Source organism: Lissotriton helveticus, chromosome 3_1 (genome assembly GCF_964261635.1).
Source record: "Lissotriton helveticus chromosome 3_1, aLisHel1.1, whole genome shotgun sequence".
NCBI classification, from domain to species: domain Eukaryota; kingdom Metazoa; phylum Chordata; class Amphibia; order Caudata; family Salamandridae; genus Lissotriton; species Lissotriton helveticus.
Genome location: NC_136061.1, coordinates 1662753828 through 1662777119, shown reverse-complemented (window position 1 = coordinate 1662777119; position 23292 = coordinate 1662753828). Strand labels below are relative to the sequence as shown.

General features: G+C 47.8%; 1 protein-coding gene across 2 annotated transcripts in view; it reads right to left on the bottom strand.

Moving 5' to 3' along the window:
- Nucleotides 1–23292, bottom strand: part of EAF2 (ELL associated factor 2) — a 222075-nt gene that overhangs the window by 6990 nt on the left and 191793 nt on the right. The window contains exons 5-6 of one of the 2 annotated variants that reach the window (XM_078682449.1): nt 21636–21857; nt 19958–20165 (exon numbers count right to left, since the gene is read on the bottom strand). In XM_078682449.1, coding sequence (XP_078538575.1) covers nt 20092–20165; nt 21636–21857 — 296 coding nt within the window. In that variant the 3' untranslated portion in view covers nt 19958–20091. Of the gene's footprint in view, nt 1–19957; nt 20166–21635; nt 21858–23292 lie in introns of those variants that run through there. The other variant, XM_078682450.1, reaches the window with a different exon arrangement.

Here is a 23292-nt window from a genome sequence, read left to right as displayed (position 1 = left end):
AAATGATAGTGCTGCGATCCCACCGTAAAACGGAGATACTTCCTGTGCGACTTCAGGATGGGGATGTGAAAGTACGCATCCTGCAAGTCGAGTGACACCATCCAGTCTTCTTCCAGCAGTGCCATAAGAACCGGAGCAAGGGTGAGCATCTTGAATTTCTCTTGTTTCAGATAAAAATTCAAGATCCTGAGATCCAGGATTGGACGAAGCCTGCCATCCTTTTTGGGAATCAGGAAATACCGGGAGTAGCATCCCTGACCCCTTTCCTGCTCTGGGACCACTTCTATCGCACCCTTTAACAGAGTTTGAACTTCCTCCTGTAGGAGTAACAGATGTTCCTCTGAGCAATATCCCTGGCAAGGAGGGTAATTGGGAGGGAATTCCCGAAAGGGAAGGGCATACCCATTTTCTACGAGATTGAGAACCCAAAGATCTGATGTAACCGATTCCCAATCTCGTAGAAAGTGGGTAAGCCGACCCCCCACCGGACCCAAAGGATCCTGAATGGCGGATCTAGGGCTGCTTTTCTGTGGCTGGGGGGTTGGAGGAGGTGGAGGAGGAAGAGGCTTTACGCCCTCGAGGACGTGACCTTTGCTTTCCCCTGTATGACCTATACAAGGTATTTTGCTGCTGCTGCTGCTGCTGCTGCTGCTGACCTTGTCTATAGGTACGAAAAGAAGAGCGTCCAACACCTCTGAATTTCCTGGTCGTTGAACCTCTAACTTGAAGACCAAGAGATCTAGCAGTCGCCCTGCTATCCTTAAATCTCTCTAAGGCTGTATCTGCCTTCTTGCCAAAGAGTCCTTCACCATCAAAAGGCAGATCTAACAACGCAGACTGAACATCAGCAGAAAAATCCGAGGATTTTAGCCAAGCTGAACGTCTTGTGGCAACCGCAGTGCCCATGATCCTTGCCACAGAATCTGCAGTATCTAGACCACTCTGGATAACTTGACGAGCTGCTGCCTGAGTATCCGATAAAACTTCCTCAAAGTCACCTCTGCAGTCTTCTGGAACCTTTGGAATCAATGAACGCATTGAGTCCATAAGTGCGTGCACATATCTTCCCATAAGGCAAGTGGCATTCGTTGATTTTAACGCCATACTTGCGGAGGAGAAAGTTTTCTTGGCCACTTGATCCTGTTTTTTTAGCTTCCGTGTCACCAGGCACTTGGGGAAAAGCACCCACTGACTTTTTGAACACGCAGCTTGAATCACCAGACTTTCAGGAGAAGGGTGAGATGACAAAAAGGCAGGGTCCTCAGGAGTCACTCTATATCTCCTAGCCACACCTTTTGAGACATCAGGAGCAGAAAGAGGCTTTTTCCACACCTCCATAATGGGTTCAGTCAAAGCCTCATTAAATGGGAGTAATGGTTCCACAGCTGAGCTCGCTCGGTGAATGGAGAACCTCAGTAAGCAGATTTGATTTAAATTCAACAGTAGGCAATGTTAAACCTAAAAGTCCTGCTGCCTTTTTCATTAACACATGATATGGCTGAACATCCTTAGAGGGCGCATCAGGACCTGATGGCAACACCCACTCTGGGGAAAATTCAAGACCACTAGCATCAGCTAGCTCCTGGAAATAATTTTCATCCAGCTCACCTTCTTCCAAGTCTGAATGAGACTCATAATACCTCCGTTCTTCCAGGAGACGTTGAGCTTCTCTCCTAGATCTCTGCTTAACACGGATTGCAGCCGGATCCACTGTCGACTCCGACGGCGCCGGAGCCGACGTCGGTACCGAATCCGCAGGTTTAGAAGGATGGTCCAGAGATTTGCTTGGAGCAGGCGACGCCGGCGCTGGAGTCGTCGACTTCGGTCGAGCCGGCGCCGACCTCGGTGGAGCTGGGTACTGCCACAGCGGAGTCAGGGCCGGCATATACGGCATGAAAGGTGCCGGGGCATAAGAGTGAGGCACACCCAAATTAAATGCCATTGGACCCATGGGACCCGAAGGCGCTCCAGAGGGGTACCATGACCTCGAGAACACACCATACATAGCGTTGAGAAACGCTGAAGGATCCTGACCTGGAGCTGGAAAAGGTGGAGGATCACCCTCAGGTCGATCTCGAGGCAGATTCGAATCTGTTTCAACAACAGGAGTCGATTCCTCTTCTTCATTATGAACTTCACCGACCTCTTCTTGAGCTGGAGAAGGTGCCGGAGTCGGATCGGAAACCGGAGTCGGAGAATGAATTTGCGACTCCGAAGGCGAGGCCTCGCCTTCTTGATCTGAAATCTCTTGTGGAGGGATCACTTTCGATTTAATCTTCTTGGGTGATATCGACCTCGAGTCTGACTTCTCACCCGAATGACGTTGAGATTCATGTCTCCTTTTCTTATGCTTCTTATGTGACCTCGAAGCATGATCCAATGAGGACTTCGAAGCAGACGCCTCCCGAGATCTTGATCTTGACTTCGACCTCGACTTCTTGGAGCGGGATTTTGAAGACTTCTTTCCTTTATCAGCCTTCAGTTTTGCCACAAGAAGCTTGGTCTCCCTTTCTCGCAGGGCCTTTGGATTCATTTTTTGACATGACGAACATCCATCCACGTCGTGGTCGGAGCTCAAACACCAAATACAGTCCTGGTGTGGGTCCGTAACGGACATCATCTTTCCGCATTCTCTGCAGGGTTTAAACCCTGTCTTCTTTGTCGACATAATAAAGAGACAAAGAGGCAAGAGAACAGAGAAACGAAGAAAAACAGTGACAGAGTTACCAAAAGCTACTGAGTATCCCGAAACCGTTAGCGTCGACGACACGGAAAAAAGGGAACTGATGTCATCACGCCGGCGTGGGCCTATTGTAGGCATCGGTGACGTCAGCGGAGTCGCGAGCGATGCCGTGCCTCTATGACGTACAAGTCCACGTCGGCGCGAAGCTACAAAAAGAATTTCCGAATGTTGCGGACGCAAGGGGATATTCACAAGGTGAGGAATCCACACGGCAGATGTATCTATCAGAAAATTCATTACAAAAGAGATTACATGATCCATAATTCAGGGTGACAGTGATCAAATGATGTGCAGAGACTGGCGTTATGTTGTCAGACTACGCGTGTTTCGGCATGGCCTTCGTCAGGACTCAGTCACAGAAATGGCTAAATGAAGTAACAGACAACATAAGGACTAGAAGTTAAAATGCCCGCTATTTAAAGCGAAATTAAATAATCCTCAATAAGAGGGACAGGTAACATATAAGATAATTGAAGACAGAGGCTAGTGTCTATCGTTGATGGCAGAGATTAAGTGGTAAAAGTCCAGATATCCGAAAAGACGTTTTGTGAGATAAGCATGCATCAATGTGAGAATACCAAAAAGACATGTAAACACATACACCACATGCACCTAGACCATAAAAGAATAGTGAATACTAATAGATAGGGTGCAGCACAGAAGCATCATTTTTGAGGCAGGTTGAGACACCACTTATATCCTGCAGGTGACAGAACACATTAATTGAATGTCCTTTAGATGTTACAGATGGGGACCATACCTTTAAAATGAGCAATGCTTGTGAGCTCAGCAGAAATATAAGGAGCATGAGGCAGGAGATTCACACTACAAATATGAAAAGAAAAGCACCCTTCCTGAAAATATATGACAAAAACAGGAGATTACAGACTTCGGGAAGAAGGTCAAAAGCGGTCAACTGTTGCCACTCAATCTACACGCAAGGAGGTGGAGGCTGGACAGGTTCGGGTGGAGGACAGTCCCCCGCTGCTGTGACAAAAGATCCTCCCGAAGAGGCAGTCGGATCAGAGAAGCAATGGCCATGTGTAATAGTTCGGGATACCAGACAATTCGTGCCCAATCTGGAGCCACAAGACGACTTGGGCCCGGACGCACCTGATATTCCTCAGCACTCTGGGCAGAAGTGGTCTAGGCGGAAAGGCATATAGAAGACCGCAACTCCACTCGCGATAAAAAGCGTCGCCGAGCGAGTGCCGTCCTGGAAATTCCAAAGCGCAGAACTGTTGACATTGCGCGTTCTCTTCGGTGGCAAATAGATCTAACCAAAGATCTCCCCACTAACGAAAGAGACCTTGCACCACCTCAGAATGAAAACACCATTTGTGATCCATCATGCACCTGCGGCTGGAGTTCGTTCGGCATTCAGTGAACCTGCGAGGTGTCGAACCACCTGGGATAAGTCCTGATGTTCCAACCCTGTCCAGAGGCGAAGGGCCTCTTGACATAGGGTCAATGACCCCACCCCGCCCTGTTTTTTTGCAGTACCACATGGCGGTGGTGTTGTCCCTGAACACCTGCACTACTCTACCCCCGACATAGGGAAGGAATGCCGTGAGTGCAAGATGAAGTGCCCGAAGCTCCAGAAGGTTGATATGGAGCTCGGACTCTGCCAAACCCCAGAGGCTTCTGATCTCCGTCTCACCGATGTGTCCGCCCCATCCCAGAAGTGATGCATCAGTCACCACTGTGAAATCTGGTTAGGGAAGGGAGAGGGATCTGCTGTTGAACCAATCCTGGTTTGCTAGCCACCACTGTAATTCGCGTGCAGTGCCCTCCGAGATCTGGACGCAATCGGACAGGTTCCCCTGATGTTGTGCTCACTGGAACTTCAGGTCCCACTGCAGAGCCTGCATATGCCACCTGGCATGATATACCAGCAGGATGCAGGAGGCCATAAGGCCTAGCAGCCGCAGGGTCATCCTGACCGAAACCCAGGATAAAGGCTGAAAGATCGGAATCATAGCCCGAATATCCCGGACTGGCTGCTTGGGAGGATAGACCCGAAACAGCGTTGTGTCCAGAACCGCTCCAATGAAGAGGAGCTTCTGAGAGGGGATCAGGTGTGACTTCGGCATGTTGACAGAGAACTCCAGCAAATGCAGGAGGTCCACCGTAGGGTGGAGGTGTGAGACGACAGTCTGGGGCGAGCCCGCCTTCAACAGCCAGTCATCGAGATAGTGGGAGACTGGAACCCCATATCTGTGCAGATGAGCTGCGACCACCGCCATCACTTTCGTGAACACCCGAGGGGCACTGGTAAGACCAAAAGGGAGCATTGTAAACTGAAAGTGCTCGTGGCCCACCTTGAACCGCAGGTAATGGCAGTGGGCCGGCAGGACTGGGATGTGAAAGTAAGCGTCCAGCAAGTCCAACGCTACCATCCAGTCTCCAGGGTCGTGGGCAGACATGACCTCAGCCAAAGTAATCAGCATTTTGAACTTCTCCTTCCGGAGGGAGCGGTTGACGTTCCCGAGATCAAAGATAGGACGCAGGCCCTTCTTCCTGGGCACCAGAAAGTAGTGGGAATAGCAACCACGACCTACTTCTGGGGCAGTAACTCGCTCAATGGCTCCCTTGGACAAGAGAGCGGTAACTTCCTTTTGGAGAAGGGCCAGATGATCCTCCAACATGCGATAGCACTGAGGTGGCATGGCAGTGAGGGTAGTCTCGAAGGGGACGGAGTAGCCTCTTGGGACTATTTGAAAAACCCTCCTGTCCGACGTGATGGTGCGCCAGTGGGGGAGGTGATGGGAAATCCTGCATCCCACTGGCGAGTGATGGGCCTGAAAGGTCAGACTAAAAGGGTTTGGAGGCTGCTGCAGAGGGGCCGTTGGTGGACTGGCTGGCTCACTGGCCCCCAGACCCACGACGGTGGGTCCCATGTCCCCAGCCGGGCCGGGCCTGACCAGCTTGCGCCGGGCTGTGGCCCTGGGTGTAACGTGGTGGGCACCCCTTCCGTAGCCACCAAAGGGTCGAAAAGCAGACGGCGCATGGTGGAGAGGCCCCAGGACTTGGCCGTAGGCCGAGAGTCCTTGAAGCGCTCTAGTGTGCGGTCAGCTTTGTCGCCGAACAGGCGAAGGCCATCAAAGGGCATGTCTATCAGGGTGGTTTGGACATCCCCGCAAAAGCCAGTCAACCTCAGCCAGGCGTAGCATCGAAGAGCCAAAGATGTTGAAATCGTCCGGCCTAGCGAGTCGGCGGTGTCCAGACCACAGCGGACGTTAAACTTTGCTGGGTCTCTCCCATCGCAACTGAATGGGAGAGCACGGCCCGGGCCTGCTCCGGGCACTGGGGCAGCACCTGCGCCACCATATCCCACACAGAGTGGGTGTAACGGTCCAACAGACATGCAGTGTTTCCCGACCGCAGTCCCAAAGTGGAGAATTAAAACATCTTCCCAAGATGGTCCAGCTCTTTGGATTCCCTATCAGGTGGTGCGCTAGGGAATGCGCCTTTGGACGTTGAGGCTTGGACCACCAAGCTCTGAATTTAGGGTTCGCCCGAGGCCAGGCAGTGGCGTTGGGCAATTATCCAATTGATGGAGTGGGTGGTGGTGGTGGTCTTGGAGTTGTGTTCCAGGCAGAACAGGCACACACAGTGCGGATACGTCCCTGGCATCAACCATCGGCAGGAAGCGCAAGACTTTAAACTGGCCACCAGGAGTCGAGGACTCAAAACGTTGTCGACAAAAGTCTACAATAAAAGTTAGACAAAAAGTGACTGGAGGTACTGCTCTCTCTGTATCTGCGCTGGCTGGTGCGGAAAAAGAAAGAACGGACGTCAGCGCGTGAGGGCGGCGTCTAAGTAGCTACTGCGACGTCATTCCGGCGACCACGACGCCAACAACCATTGCAGAGTTGACCGACGCCACCTTTCGACGCGCAGGGGTACTGCTAACGTAACACTTTCCGGATCCAGTCTGACGCCTGGGGGTAATTCACAAGGTAAGTAATCCATAACTAATTGTCTCTTTCAGATAGTCCCATCCGTCACGGAGAGGCGGAGTGCCTGGGATTTCACCTTCCTCCTGACCATCATCTGTTGACGATGGGTTGTCTCTTGGAAGTACACTATGTTTGAAGCAGGTGTCATCCTGGGTGTAATGGGCGGAGGCAGGGGTCTTGGAGTTGCAGGGGAGGTAGGCTGATGTGGAGTCACAGGTTGCGCCTGAGGTGGTGCCGGAAACCTCTTAAGATAGTCTTGCAACATGGCCTGCTATCTTGATAGAGAGATAGAGGTACTTGAACTCCCCCTTGTCTTGGCTATGGTCCAGGGTAACCTTGTTAAGGTTAGTGATATTGTTCTGGCTGAGAAGCATAATAATGCGGATAGTACTGTTGTTCTCACAGGTCATCATCTTTAATCTTGTTAAATAACCTGCAGCTCTGATGGGCTACGAGCTGAACCGAAGGGGCCATCCTCATCATCATCATCATTCGAATCCTCCAGGCCCAATAGGGGACTTGGTAGGAGAGGAGAAACATTGCTCTGGCAGGTAACCTCAGGTCATAAGGATGTTTCAACTACCTCAGAAATCTTTTAGTGACATAGGCGTCAACGAGGTCGTAGTCAAGCGAATGTCCATAGGCTTAAAGGCCCCCGACTGATTTGCTCTTGGTGCTGTCAATGCACTCTCAGTCGACGGGACTGTCGTCAATGGGGTCATCAATGGTTTCCTCGATGACTACTGTTGACCCAGACAGTGTTGTCGACGGAGTTCACGTCGACTGAGTTCTTGCTGATGAGATTCTCATCAACGGGATCAGTGAGGCAATGGCTGACGTCGTCATTGTCTGCGCCATCGACCGTCTCGACGATGAGATGGTAGCAACTGTTATGGCCGTCCTCCTCGACAATATCACGGACAACAACGTCGTCGACAGGACTCTTAAATGGGGTTTTTGCTTTGGCATCTACTGCAATTGTCAGTCCTGCTAGATTCTATTCTACTCAAGATGTCTTGTATAACGCACAGCAACCCCGAAAGGCTTCAAGCACTGAGACTGGGACACCTGAAAGGCCTTGACAAGCCAGAATTAGAATGGATGAGTCTTTAGGAGTTTCTGGCTGGGCCAGTCTCAAATTGGCAGGAAGCGTGTTCCATAATTTAGCAGTCAGAAAGGCAAAGGAACAGATGCCACACATAGCCTTTTTGACCTTAGGAATGGTCAACAGAAAATAATTCTCTTTGTCCACTTTGGATGTTGCACTGTGAAAATTTAACAGCACTTGTGAAAAGTAATCTGCAGGGTTTTGATCTGTCTGTATGACCTTACCACGCCTTCCTTCACCACGCATGTTTTTTACATCGCATATTTTACAACGCATACAACGTATTGATCTCTTAGGCGTGTACGGGCAGAGTAGTATTAGAATCAAAAGGGGGCCTTTCCTTGCTTCACTCAGTGCACCGTATGTAAGCCCTTGAAGTGTGTCTTGTTTTGTACTGGGAGCCAATGCAATGCAGCCAACGCTGGAGCTGCAGAGCGGTTTTTGGTGGAGCTGTAAGAGTAAACAAGCTGTGGCATTCTGAATAATTTGTAGGCGTTTTAGGAGATATTGAGGACTTTCCCAGAATAGGGAGGAGCCATAGTCAGGCGGGGAGTTAATTTATCGTTGTATAGTCACCCTTTGGAAAAGGGTGGTAGCCACTGCATGACTTTTCTTATTGTTTGCAATAGTCCGAAACACACTGCGGACAGTGCTGATCCCATGTTCGAGGACTACGCTCCCAAAATCGTTCTGTACCACCCGTCATTAGTGACTGGCTAGTGCAGAAACTAGTTTAGATTCAAGGTGGCACAAAGAAAGATGATTTATGTAAGGAAACTGAAGCAATCATCTAATATAAAGAAAACAGTGCATGAGAGACCTGTGATGGAACAAATAAATACCTTTTCAAAAGAACTTCATTCCAACTCTTACGAATCAGCCAGATTTATACATTTGAATTACATAATGTAAATAAAAGAGTAAGTTGTAGCCTAGGCCTTTTTTAAGGAAATGGACTCTTTAATGGAGGTATTCTAAATAAGGGTGGTCTTTGCCTATTATGAAAGTAGACTGAACGGCCGTTAGATGCTTGCATAGAGAAATGAATAGTAAGTCAGCTAGTCTCAAGGTCAATAGGTAATACTACAGTATGACTCGAACTACCTGCAAGGGAGCAAGCCTCTTCGCTGGGCACGATCCACCAGCAAGCTGCAAATTCAGCTCTGGTCACGAAACAGGATTTCTGCAGGATCTGCATGGATTCCTTCAGTTTTGCAAGTATTCAGACTAAGATTTCAATTTGTGTTCTGGATGCAAGATTTAAACTTCTGCCTTTTGGGATATTATGAGAGTTTCTCCACATCGACACGTTGGTACTTTGGCAATTAACAACAGATCTTCCCAATACCATTGAGTGATACACCACTCTTGCATGGTTTTATATGTTCATTGGGAACCATGGCAAGATTCCATCATCTCCAAAAGGCAAGTCCCACTGACCTGGTATGTTGGGGCTCATGATTGATCAGAAATGTCTGCATTCATTAAAAGGTGGGCCTAGGCATTCACTGGGTAGGAATTTCAAGCAGCCTTTAATCAGGTCTGGATTAGTTTAGGAATGGGGTGTGATTTGTTTTGAACTAATAAAGGACCCACTACAGACTGAACTGCTGCTTAGCTAAACTAATTTGCCTTTATTTCTGGATCAACTGCTACAGCAAATATATTGCTACCAATGTCATATTACCTAAAATTCTTAATGTAGTAGTGTTATAAGACAGAATGGTAAACTGATAACGTTTGACAATTGCAACACATCTGAGGTATTATTTATGGATCAGATTCACTTGCATGCAGAAATATTGATCCTTGAGTCGAGCACAGTCCCACATTAGCGATCCAACAACATGGGTACGTGTGGTTAAAACATTTTCAACTTGAAATAGGGGATCCTAAGCTACTGCATCAAAGTCCTTATTAAAAGATTGGCTTCAGTATTCATCCTTTTTGTGGATCAGAAAATAAACAGACTATCTCAGGGATTTTTCAACTTAAGGGACTCCCTATACAGCGCTTTCTGTAAAAGCTACACTTTCCTCAACAAGTGGGGCAGGTGGTCTGCTCACAATATTGGTTTTCATTGATGCTGCTGTAAGGTTTTTAGGTCTATATAGCATGATTATACAACTTTCTCCACTTTTCTAGTTACAAGTCGGAAAACTATTCAGTCCCCTATCTCCCAGACAGGCATCAAAGAGGGATGAGGACATAGGACCGGTCATTGCTGTCATCTGATCAATCAGATCTGGTTTTTATCACTGAAACCTGGGCTGACATCTTCCAATTCTGACCTTGTAGTAGCAGTTCACTCAGGTTTCGTATGTCATAGATTGGATAGACCTCTTATAAGGGGTGGGGAGTTTAGCAATCATCTACAGGGATCACTTTCTACCCAAATTTGATACAATTGCATCTCTACACCACGAGTAACGTACTTACGAAAAAGCAGCAGTAACAGTATGCTATCGTACCACACCCAGGATCGAAGAACTGCTTTCTAAAGCCTCTTGGTTCACTGCTGGAACACATGCATGTGCCAAAGATTTTACCATTAAAGGGGATCTTGACTTGAGGCCTCCTCAGATAAAGATACATAAGCCCTCCTTGAAATTATGAACACCTTTGGACTCTCGTAACTAGTTCATAAATTGACTCATCAGGCTGGTCATATGCAAGACGGAATTATATGAGTGTTAAGTAAGTATTATCATTGCTGTGATCGGACCATCATGCAGTTATTTTTCAAATTGACATACTTCTAAGTAATCATCCTAAATCTATACATGGCGGCTCTTCCACCCATTGGGCTCGGAAAAAGATGGATAAGGAACCACTTACCCAGTATCAGAGCAATCTCAGCCTTTCCTTTCTTAAGACCCCAATCAAGCCACAACATAACATGCAAATTGGCTAAATGGAATCTTTTCCACACTTTCTCCAGTTACAACCACTTACGACTACAGAAAATAACCCTCCGAGCCTTAGTTTATGGAGGCACCCAGAAAGGAAAAACAAAACTGTAGATGACAGGAAAGAAAGTGATGTTCAGATTAAAGTTCTTGTTGAGAAAGAACTGTACGAACAGCGCTTTAACCAAGTACAAAAGCTTACTGTCAAAAGAAAAAAGTTACAATTACTTGCAACGAATTGAGTCGGCAAAAACGCGTATACGGAGCTATTCCAGGTAGGGACTAAATTCACTTCGCGTCCAGGAAATAAAGCTGTAAGCAGCAGTCAATTCTTGTGCGACTAGCTTGCCATGAGCTACTAAGAGAAAGTAGACCAAATTTACCTGCAGTTTAACGTTAATAAAACCCACCTTTGAAAGAAAAAGGATCATCCATATAGCCTCTAATTTGCATCACTCTCAGAATTTTCTCCCGTCTCTAAAAAGCAGCTTGTCAACCTGACCATCCCACTAAATCAGGATCTGCATTAGATCCCGGTCATCAGTGATAACATTGGTTGCTGAGATCATTGCATCCAACCTCACCTACATTTTTAACTGTGTTTAAGGTGGGTCATTTCCCCGCCCAGTGTAAGAAACACAGAATAATTCGTCCCCTCCAGAAGAAACCCAGTTTGGATCTGGCAGACAGTAACAACTATCATTACATTTCCCGACTACCATTTCCTGCTAAAAGGGTTGAGAAAATTAGGACTAAACAACAAGCAAAATTTACCCAAGCTAACCAACTTCTGTAATCAATGCAGTTTGGGTTCAGACCTGAAAACAGTACTGAGATTGCCTTAATTAAAGCCACTGAGGAGATAACAGCAACACTGGACATGGGAGGAAATGCTGCCCTTATCCCCTAGGTCTGCCAGCGACCTTCAACACAGTCGACCACAGAGCTCTGATCGACCATTCAGGAAAGATCGGATTAAAGTTAACCCCTTCGACGCTGATGACGAGCTGGGCTCGTCATGAGGTAGCCTCCTCGCACGCTCATGACGAGCCCAGCTCGTCACGTAAAGTGCGCTTTCGCAAATCTCAGCGTACGGGCGGAATTCCGCCCGCACGCATGCGGTTAAGGCTCTCAAACTGCTAGATAATTTCTGAAAGGAAAAGAGCAAACTGGATCTAGATCAATCTGTCTCTAAACCATTTTCTCTGCCAGGTGGGATCCCTCAGGGATCTTCGCTTAGTCCTATGTTGTTCAATGTATATGTAACCACGTTAGAAATGCTGATTACATCGTTTGACCTCTCCCTTAAATCCTATGCGGATGACACCCTAATTGTGGTGTCTGGCCTTAAACAGAAAATCATTAAATTACAGGCCATGCAAAATGCAGCAGCCAGGATGATTTTGGGGATTCCTACATTTAAATCAGTTTCTAAAGGAATAGGTAAGCTTCACTGGTTACCAGTAAAGAATCACATTAAGTTCAAGGCCCTCTGCACACTCTATAAAGCACTACATGATACTGGGTCTGAGTTTCTAAGGCAGGCTCTTGTATGGTATGAGCCCAGTAGAAATCTCAGTTTCTCTGGGGCCAAGCATATAACAGCCCCCCCATTCAAGAGGACGAACAGAGGCGGTAGAAACTTAGGTGTGGCCAGTATCTGGAAACTTCTACCACTGTATATCTGAGCATTGACGAACATGTTACTTACCTTCGGTAACACATTATCTAGTAAAGACTGTCTACTCTATCATATTCCTTACCTCTGAATTTCAAAGGAATCAGGCTGAATCCGGAAACTTTTGCTGAGCAATACCCCTTGCACGCGACGTCGGGTGGCTCCATTTGGCTCCGCGTGACGTCGGTTATGACGTCCATTTGCCTACAAAGGCGCCACCCAGGGGCACGGACGTCAGTACTTTTCGTTTTTCCACTCCAGAAGCGCAGAGCCACAAAGTGACGGACGTAAACATGTGCAAAACTAGGGCCCTGAAAGGGGAGAAACTCTAGTCCTATAACATCAGTCAGTAAAGCGGGGAGGCATGGGCGGGGCCGTAAGGAATCTGCAGGTACATAGAGTCTCTACCAGATAATGCGCTACCGAAGGTAAGTAATTTGTTCATCTGATACAGACTTCTAGCTGCAGATTCCTTACCATTGAATCAGATACCCAAGCCATACCATTCCGGCGGTAGGTTGCAGACTCATGGACTAAACTAAAAAGTCTTGTAGGCTGAGCGGGCAAAGTGCCCATCCCTGCGCACTTGACCATCAAGGCAATACTGTTTGGCGAACGTCTGCAATATGCCCACGTCGCTGCCTGACAGATGTCTTGGACTGGGGCACCCCGAGCCAAAGCTCTAGTTGCAGCCTTTCCCCTGGTGGAATGGGCCCCGAATCCCTCAGGGGGCTGCCTCTTCACCAAGGGATAACAGATTTTAATGCAGAGAACATCCAAGCGAGAGATGGTTCTTTTCTGCACTTCCTTACCCTTCTTTGCTCCCATATACCCCATAAAGAGTTGGTCATCCACCCGAAACTCTCTTGTGCAGTCATGGTAGAACGACAACGCTCTTTTTGGGTCCAGTCAGTGGAGACGCTCCTCTTTCTTAGAGGGATGTGGGGGAGCAAAGAAGGTGGGCAAAGTGATGGCTTGAACCAGATGGAATGGGGTCACACCCTTTGGTAAAAAAGATGCCCTGGTGCAAAGCACCACCTTATCTAGAAAAGACATAAGATAAGGAGGCAAGCTGGATAACGCCTGTAAGTCACTCACCCCTTTGGCCAATGTAATCGCCACTAAGAAGGCTGTTTTGATGGTCAACAGCCGGAGGGGAAAATTGTGCAAAGTCTCAAAAGGAGCGCACATCAGGTAACGGAGGACAAAATTAAGGTCCCATTGTTGCATAATGAAGGGCGTGGGAGGGAAAAAGTGAACCAGCCCTTTTAGAAATCTATTTACAATATGAGATTTAAAAAGACATGGTTGGTCGGGCAGCCACAAAAAAGCAAACAGAGCAGAAAGAGTTCACAAAGCAGAGCGCAGCCGGGCATGGGTCCGAAAGAACAAAGGGTGAGTAGAAAGAGGAGCAGAAAGAGGGTCAATAGACCTTTCTGTACAGTATAATACAAATTTCTGCCAACTGCAGGCGTATACCAAATTAGTGGAGGGCCGCCTGCCGCCAGAATAACATTACAGACCTCAGAAGGAAGGTCAAAAGCTATCAACTGCCGCCAAACAATCTCCACGCATGGAGGCACAGAGTTGATAGGTTAAAGTGAAGAACCCTCCCCTGCTGCAGCAACAGAAGATCCTCCCTAAGGGGCAGTCTGATCGGAGGAAGATCTAGGTACCAGACTCTCCTTGCCCTGTCCGGCGCCACAAGAATGATTTGGGCTCGGTCGCTAATGATCTTCTTCAGAACCCTGGGCAGGAGTGGTATGGGTGGAAAGGCATACATCAGCCCTGAGCTCCACACACGACGAAACGCGTCGCAGAGCGATAGTTGCCTTGGAAAATCCAGCTCGCAGAACTGCTGACATTGCACGTTCTCTTCGGAGGCAAACAAATCTAACCAAGGTTCTTACCACTGCGGAAAGAGACCTAGCACCACCTCCGACTGGCGATGCCATTCATGATCCGCTAGGCATCGACGGCTGGGATCATCTGCCCTGGCATTCAGAGAACCTGCCAGGTGTGGAACCACCAGGGCTATGTCCTGATGTTCCAGTCATGTCCAGAGACGCAGGGCCTCTCGACAAAGGGTCCATGACCCCACCCTGCCTTGCTTGTTGCAGTACCACATGGTTGTGGTGTTGTCTGTGAACACCTGCATCAAGTTCCCCTTGACAGAGGGAAGAAATGCTTTCAATGCCAAGCGACTTGCTCGGAGCTCCAACACGTTTATGTGGAGCCCAGTCTCTGCCTGAGACCAGTGACCTCCATCTCTCCCAAGTGACCGCCCCATCCCAGAAGTGACGCATCCATCACAATTGTGTGATCAGGTTGGGGAAGGAGAGAGGTCTGCCTTTGACCCAATCTCGTTCGTTAACCACCACAGCAGATCCTTCACAGTTCCTTCCGAGATCTGCACCACGTCGGTGAGGTTTCCATGATGCTGTGCCCATTGGAACTTCAAGTCCAACTGCAGCGCCCGCATACGCCATCTCGCTTGTCGTACCAACAGGATGCAGGAGTCCATGAGGTGCAACAGCTTCAGAGTCAACCTCTCCGAAATCCAGGATAGAGACTGAAATATTGTAATCATAACCTGAATATCCTGGACTCGCTGCTTGGGAGGATAAGCCTGAAACTGCGCGGTCTCCAGAACAGCTCAGATGAAAGGGACCGTCTGAGAAGGAGTCAGTTGTGACTTAGGCACGCTTATAGAGAACCCCAGCAAATGCAGAAGGTCCGCTGTAGTCTGAAGGTGGGAAACGACTGCCGGGGGTGAGGACGCCTTCAATAGCCAGTCGTCGAGTTATGTAAAGACGGAAACCCCTAACCAGCGCAGATGAGCTACAACCACCACCGTCACCTTGGTGAACACCCAAGGGCCACTGGTAAAGCTGAAGAGGAGCACGGTAAACTGAAAGTGATCGTGGGCTACCTTGAACCGCAGCGAACGCCTGTGGCCTGGCAGGATGGGACTGTGAAAATATACATCCAGCAGGTCCAGCGTACCATCCCATCTCCTTGGTCTAAGGCAGACAAAACCTGAGCCAGTGTGAGCATTTTTAATTTCACCTTTTTGAGTAAGAGATTGACGGTCCGAAGATCCAAAATGGGCCTAAGCCCTTTGTTCTTCTTTGGAATCAGAAAGTAGCAGGAATAACAGCCACTGCCTACTTCTGTAAATGGAACCATTTCTATAGCCTCTTTGGTCAAAAGAGCTGCAACTTCTTCTTGGAGAAGCTTTAAGTGATCCTCCGCCAGCATTCCTGACACAGCAGAATAGGAGGAGGAAAAGAAATGAAAGGCACAGAAGAGCCCTCCAGGACGATCTGCAAGACCCACTTGTATGTTGTAATAGATCTCCAGCAGGGGAGATGTTGACGAATTCTCCCACCCACTGTAGTGTGGTCCTGCCGAATCAGTCTAGGAATGCTTGGATGCTGCGGCTGCCGGGGGCAGTGTGGTATAAGACTTCTGGCCTCCATTCCGAAGACGGAATGCACGGTGTCCATGTTCACAGAAGGCTTGGGCAGTCTGTGCGGGACGGAGGCTAGGATAGGGTTGACGTGGCTGGAAACCCCTTCCGTTGCCACAAAAGGAAGACTGACCACGAGGAGTAGTGGAGAGGCCCAAGGATCTGGCCATAGCTCGAGAGTCTTTGAACCGGACTATGGCCGACTCTGCCTTTTCCCCAAAAAGGCGGGTTTCATCAAAAGGCATGTCCATCATATTGGCCTGAACATCCCAGAGAAACCGATTGTGCGAAGCCACGCGAGGCGTCTCAAGGCCACTGTAGTTGAAATAGACCTGCTCAACGAATCGTTCGTATCCAAACCACACCGTATGGTGAACTTTGCCGCATCTCTCCAGTCCTTGACAGCCTGGGAGAGAACAGCCTGGGCCTCCTCTGGGACTTGTGGCAGCACCTGCGTAACAGTCTCCCAAAGAGAGTGGGAGAAACGGCCCAATAAGCATGCGGTATTCACCGACCGCAATGCCAGACTGGAGGAAGAAAACATAATCTTCCCAAATGAATCCAGTTTCATGAATTCCCTATTGGGAGGGGCGGAAGAGAATGCGCCCTGGAAGAAGAGGACTGCACCACCAAACTTTCTGGGGTGGAATGTTGGCTGAGGAACTTTGGGTCGCCCGGTGCTAGGCAATGGCGGTGTGCAATCGTCCTATTCACATGAAGCCCCTGTGCCTAGTGGGACGTCCGTAAGTGCCTCATTAAAGGGCAAAAGGGGTTCAGAGGTGGAAGCCCCAGGTTGAAGCACTTTGGTCAGGAGATTAGTCCTGACCTGCACTGGAGGGTAGTTCCAGTCCAAAGAACTCCGTTCAGATCAGGAGTGAGAGAGCCCAGGTCATCCTTGTGGCGCCCTTAACCACCATAGCATAGGATGCCTCCTCATCCGAGCCACTGTAGGTGAAGAGAGCATGCCAGTGTCTGGGTAAGTATCCAGACCACAGCTTCCCCAAGTTCCCCATACCAGCCCACTGTCTCCTCAAAGACATCCTGGTTCTCTAGAGGGTCTCCAGACTCCTCCCATTCCTCTCCTGAGCCTAGCACGTCCACTAAGTGCTCAGGCGACAACACAGAACCCCTGGGTTCTGTCGACATCTAAATCGTGCGACACCGTTCCAGCTCCGTGTCATTGGGGATGAGGTTGGGGCTTGCGCCACTGACAGCCGCCGGCTATGCCGCTGACCCAGACTACGGTTCAAAACTGGGGAAGGCTGTGTTGGTACGACAGACGTCGAACCGGCTCCGAGATCGGATCCCTGAGGCCCCACAGGCGCCGTGGCGAAGCCGACTGCGTTGAACCCAATGGGGCCCTAACCGACCCCGCGGGGTTCGAGGGCTCACCACCGGGGTTGTTCCGTCCAAATACGTGGCGCATGGCCTTGTAAAATTCCTTTATTTGAGCAGGAGTCTCTCTGGCTACCGGAAGTGGAGGTAGGCGCGAAGTTTGCTCCGGCTCCGGAGAACCGTGCCTAGAGCGTCGGTGCTCCTTATCTCTTTCGACGACGATAACAGTTGAGGTAAAGTCGAAGTCCGCTTGGACTTCTTCTTGTGCCTCTTCCCCAAGTGTCCAGATGACCTTGAATGGGAGAAAGAGGATTTAGGGCTCCGTGAGCGATCCCTTGACCTCCTCTTCTTCCAACGGGATCATGACCTCCTCCAAGTCTCGCTCAACGGTGTCGACTGCCGGACCGCGCGCAACTTCAATGCCCGCTACTTCAAGGTCTTAGGAGCTATCACCAGTCAGTCTGAACACGACTTCGGATTGTGGTTGTGTTCAAGACACCACAGACATACGCGGTGAGGCTCGGTAACCGACATCGTGCGGGATCAAGTCCCGCACGGTTTAAAACCAGTCTTCCTGCCCGACATCCCTCACACACTAAGCAGTCAAAAATATTGACAAAAGTCGAGAAAAAAGCCTGCCAAAAAGCAGCTGAGGGGTAGCTCTTCCTGGAATGGCGCTTAACTGGCACGGAAAGAAAAGAACGGACGTCTGCTGCACGCCTGGGTGGCGCCTATGTAGGCACCGTGACATCATAACAGACGCTACCGATGCCATCAACGTCACGCAGAACCTATTGGAGCCACCAAACGTTGAGCGCAAGGGTTATTGTTCAGCAAATGTTTCCGGATACAGCCGGAGGCCTGGGAAGTTCAAAGGTAAGGAAACCGCATCTGGTAGTTTCCATCAGATATCCCTGGTCTCCTTTAGAAAGGAGCTAAAAACATGGCTTTTTAAGAACTACGGGTCTTCCGATTGTGCTTCAGTATAGTTGGCGCCAAGACACCCCTGGGTATACGAGCGCTCTACAAACCGTTTTAACCAAACAAATATTCATCAGGGTGGAACCGCAGCACCAATAGCCATGAATTGTATTACAAAATGAGGCTGTGAAAATATGCCTGTTGTCAATATTGGTTGCATTCTAGCAGGCTGTGGTGCCTGTGCACAACGTATGGCTATCTGCATTGTAGATCCGTCAATTACTGCATTATGTCCACATCTGTGTCACGACAATCCTTTTCCTCCTCTCTGGTTATGTCATACCTGCCCATCAAGGCTTATGATGTAGCAATTAAATGTTGCCACCTTCGGCTCTGTGACTTTCGATCTGGATCTCTGGAGGAAGTCCATTCGTCTAAGGTGAATTAATAGACTGCATACGGGTGGGCGTATTACCCACCATGCCTGTCTCGGCACTACCACTTATGTACTACAGATCCTTTGGCACTGCATTGTATCTAGGTTCTAAATCAAGGATGGCGGCACATGTTGATGTACTTCTTTTCCAATCCCTTTTCCTACAGTGATCTTCAATATCGGAAAGAACTGATTACTATTCAGTCGTAGTGAGTGGTTCCAGGATTAAGTCTTGATCCTCCTATCCATCTGCACCCGATAGTGAAAGCAAAACTTTTGAGATTTGGATGAGATTCTCTGCTCTTTTAGAAGTCCAATCCTTCCTCAAGTGATGACTTGACCGGATACTTTTCCTATATAGGATCAAAATAACACTCCCATGGTGCTACATGCATCACTGACATCACCAGACACGGAGGAGTTAGGAATAAAGTAACTTTACCATAATTTGGTTTAACGTACGTAAAAATGGCAACAAATCAACTGACCAACAAAACACAGTTAAGTTACAGCACTGGAGTTTACTGGTTATGCCTAAAACAACAATACCTCCACTGGTTTTCACAGACCACAAACAAGCTAAGCATACTCTAGCACCGTTACTGCATTAATAATGAAGATAACAAGCATTGGAAATGCAATAGGTCTCGCAATTACGCGAGTCTGAACTATTAGCATTGTAAATGATAATGGCCTTTATTTTTGCGTTCTGGTTTTTAGAACATAAATAAAAGGCTTTGTCATTTACAAGGCCTATAGCTTAAATTTGCGTTAAAACGAGACCTATTGCATTGCAAATGCTTGTTTTACTACCTGTGCTGCTTAGTACTGCTGCCAGGGCTTTAAGTGGGTGGGGTCTTGCCTGTACTCAGCTCCAGCAGTTCTAAAAAATATGGAGTTAAAAGCAGAGAGGAGGCTGAGAGCGCGTGGCTAACTGAGAACATCTAAGCGGCCGAAAGGGGATAAAGGAGGTGCGAGTGCACGCCGAGGTGAAGGACTGTGCGAGAAGGGAGGGGGAAATGCCAGCAGCAGAGGAGCCTGCAGGCTGTTTAAGGCAGATGGTGTCTGCGTGCAAAGGACTGGGCGAGAAGGGAGGGGGAAATGCCAGCAGCAGAGGAGCCTGCAAAAGCGTCAATTACGACCAGTCCCTAAGCCAGTTACAATAAAATAGCTTTTATACACGCTGTGTCTTCTTTAGCAAACAGCCTGCAATTAAGTGAGAAGACATCCTTCTAGAGCAGAAAAAAACGTGATCCCAAGAATTTGGCCAGTTTTAATGTGAATAAGCTTTCACAAATTCCAAAAGCCTAGAATCAAAGAACCACAATAGGTGCTTGCAAAAGCCTAACATTTTATTATTAAACAGGCGAGAGCGTGTTTGGAAGGCAGGTTTGGCTAAGTAAATGATCAGTACCAAAGTACAGAGTACACGAAGAACGGGTCTAATTTTCTTTCGGAGCAAGTAAGAGCAGCATCACTACACAAAGTATCCTGGTGCATGACATGTATTAGCAATTCCAATCACATCTAAGTAGAACCGAGAAGTCCGGGTAGGGCATTGTCTTCTGAAGATGTAGCAGTCGCGTCTACTCTTCTGTCACCTGAAACAGACAGTTGTTGTTCATAAACTATATTTTGTCTTGAATCGGAACACTTCTGAAAAGCACCAACTGGTTACAACGTGTTAAATTACAGAACAGTGGTTAGTAGGCCTGAAAACCCCTAAGGTGCGTTATAAATTTAGATCGCAACGTTGCGAGTTAAAGCTGAATCTGGCAACGAGGTAAATGTAAAAGTTAATAAAAAGGTAAAAAAAGACTGCCCGCATATTGTAAGTCGTGAGGCGGGGGGGTGGCGGAGCGGGGAGAGCGGCGGGAAGCAACAGTTGTTGTTCATAAACTATATTTTGTCTTGAATCGGAACACTTCTGAAAAGCACCAACTGGTTACAACGTGTTAAATTACAGAACAGTGGTTAGTAGGCCTGAAAACCCCTAAGGTGCGTTATAAATTTAGATCGCAACGTTGCGAGTTAAAGCTGAATCTGGCAACGAGGTAAATGTAAAAGTTAATAAAAAGGTAAAAAAAGACTGCCCGCATATTGTAAGTCGTGAGGCGGGGGGGTGGCGGAGCGGGGAGAGCGGCGGGAAGCAACAGTTGTTGTTCATAAACTATATTTTGTCTTGAATCGGAACACTTCTGAAAAGCACCAACTGGTTACAACGTGTTAAATTACAGAACAGTGGTTAGTAGGCCTGAAAACCCCTAAGGTGCGTTATAAATTTAGATCGCAACATTGCGAGTTAAAGCTGAATCTGGCAACGAGGTAAATGTAAAAGTTAATAAAAAGGTAAAAAAAGACTGCCCGCATATTGTAAGTCGTGAGGCGGGGGGGGGGCGGAGCGGGGAGAGCGGCGGGAAGCAACAGTTGTTGTTCATAAACTATGTTTTGTCTTGAATCGGAACACTTCTGAAAAGCACCAACTGGTTACAACGTGTTAAATTACAGAACAGTGGTTAGTAGGCCTGAAAACCCCTAAGGTGCGTTATAAATTTAGATCGCAGCGTTGCGAGTTAAAGCTGAATCTGGCAACGAGGTAAATGTAAAAGTTAATAAAAAGGTAAAAAAAGACTGCCCGCATATTGTAAGTCGTGAGGCGGGGGGGGGCGGAGCGGGGAGAGCGGCGGGAAGCAGCAGGGGCCTTTGAAGTGAAGCTAAGCTTCACTTCAAAGGTGTGGGAGGTGTGAGGAGTTGTAAAAAAAATGCGGCTGAGGCAGAGCGCACGCTGGGGGGAAGCTTGTGGGGCGGAGCGGGACGAGCTGCTGGGGAACAGATGGCTGGCATTTGATGCTGTGCACGCGCATTTTAGGTCAATGCGCTTGCGCATTGACCTAAAAGCGCACGGGCGCACGGGCACAGCACCAAATCGCCAGTTAGTTAAACTCTGTTTAAAGCCCTATAGTCTCGCTCCGCTCAATGCGCATGCGCATTGATAGGTCACGAGACCTAAAAACAGGTCTGCTTGAGCGTACTAGCTGGTTTAATATCAGAAGCCCGGTTTGTGCACTTACTCAGTGTATTAATCAGCTGACCACCACTTTCCTGAGATTGTTTAGGAGCAGCTTCGACGGCAGAGGTTTGGGATCCCTGAATGGATAAGGAGTGTGTTGATTTGTTCGCCTCGTCATCAGAATCACTGGAACTGTCTTCGCTGCTCGAAGAGGAACTTTTGGAATCTGATGAACTGCCCGAACTGCTCATTTGGTCCATTACACTTGCTTCTGCCATCAGCTCTAGAAAATGAGAAAGAAACAGAAGGGTTCTTTTTGTAATGAAGCAGTTCTCTGGTAATGGTTTTGGTATAATGAATTAGCACGTCATGGTAAGTCTTATAACAAACATTTGCACTAGTCTAAGAAGAAAAACGCCAGTTGGGAATATACAGTAACTTCAATTTACCATCCCTCTAGTTATAGTATATGGTGATAGTGCTACTTTGAACCCAACACCTGAAAATGTACCAAAACTAAATGAATAGGTCAGAAGAAAATTGCCTTTCCTCCTATACAAACATACACACTTGTGTGTCCCATCTCTTAATTTGTTAAACACTACCAGCTCCAGTGCAAGGATGCAGAGATTTCCAAGCAAAGTTTTATTTTGCCATTTGGGTGGCCCCCTTTCACCCAGCAAAAACAGTACACCATTTGTTTCCACCTCTTATGGTCGAAAATCTAAAATATTTACTTTATTCGGTTAAAATTTAAAACCATGAAAGTGCAGTTCATGTTACTTTAAAACATTATGTTCAATACCAAAAGTTAATTACAATTCATATACCATTCACAAGAAGGCCATGGGCCAACATATAGAACACATTCCTACCAAAGACATCACTTGGTGTTTAAATAAATAGCAAAAAAGTTTGTCACATACCAATAACCATTATATAATAAATTAATTTTTGTCGAGGGCACTTAAGATATACAGGGTGGTAATTATAAAAGTAGTCTATTCCTACGCCTAACTGCCCCTGTAATGTAACTGGAAACACCAAAACAAACACCTGGGGAACTCAGCATTTGCAAATAAACTAATGCTGGCCTAACTTGCTCAAAATTATGCCCTCTTAAAAGTGGTATGATAAATTTAACGTAACGTAAAAATCACAGAAAAATACCATATGGAGGGTATTCTGCACTGAGAAACTGTCGGGGGGACAAGGACCCAACAGCCCCTCTTTAGAGAAGCCTTTTGGGAATGATAGTAACCAGGGCACCATATTATACTTAAATCTGATTAGTGCAAATAAGTGATAAGGCTGGTTTATGCAAGTCAGATATCGCTGCATCTGCCTACCTACTCAACATAACAAAGCTCCTCACTGAGGGTTTGGCTAATTCCCCTTCCTCCTTCATTAACATTGCTCTATTCAGGAACTGCTGCTTCAATCCTCTAATGGCAGCCTTACCAAGAGCCCTGGGATTTAAAAATAATTCAAGACAGCCAAGTGAATCCATTTGAGTCTTAATATAACGGATCCAGGGGATCTCAAGTCCTTTGTCTAATGACACGCAGTCCTGAATGATAAGCTGATTCAAATTGGGTGTCGGTTGCGCCCAAATTCTCAGCCAACATAGTAGTGGGGCAACTGCGATCTGATCTGTAATAAAACCAGCGCCTAAATACTCATGGAGGTTAAAAATTGGAGTAGAGGCCAGGAGCGAC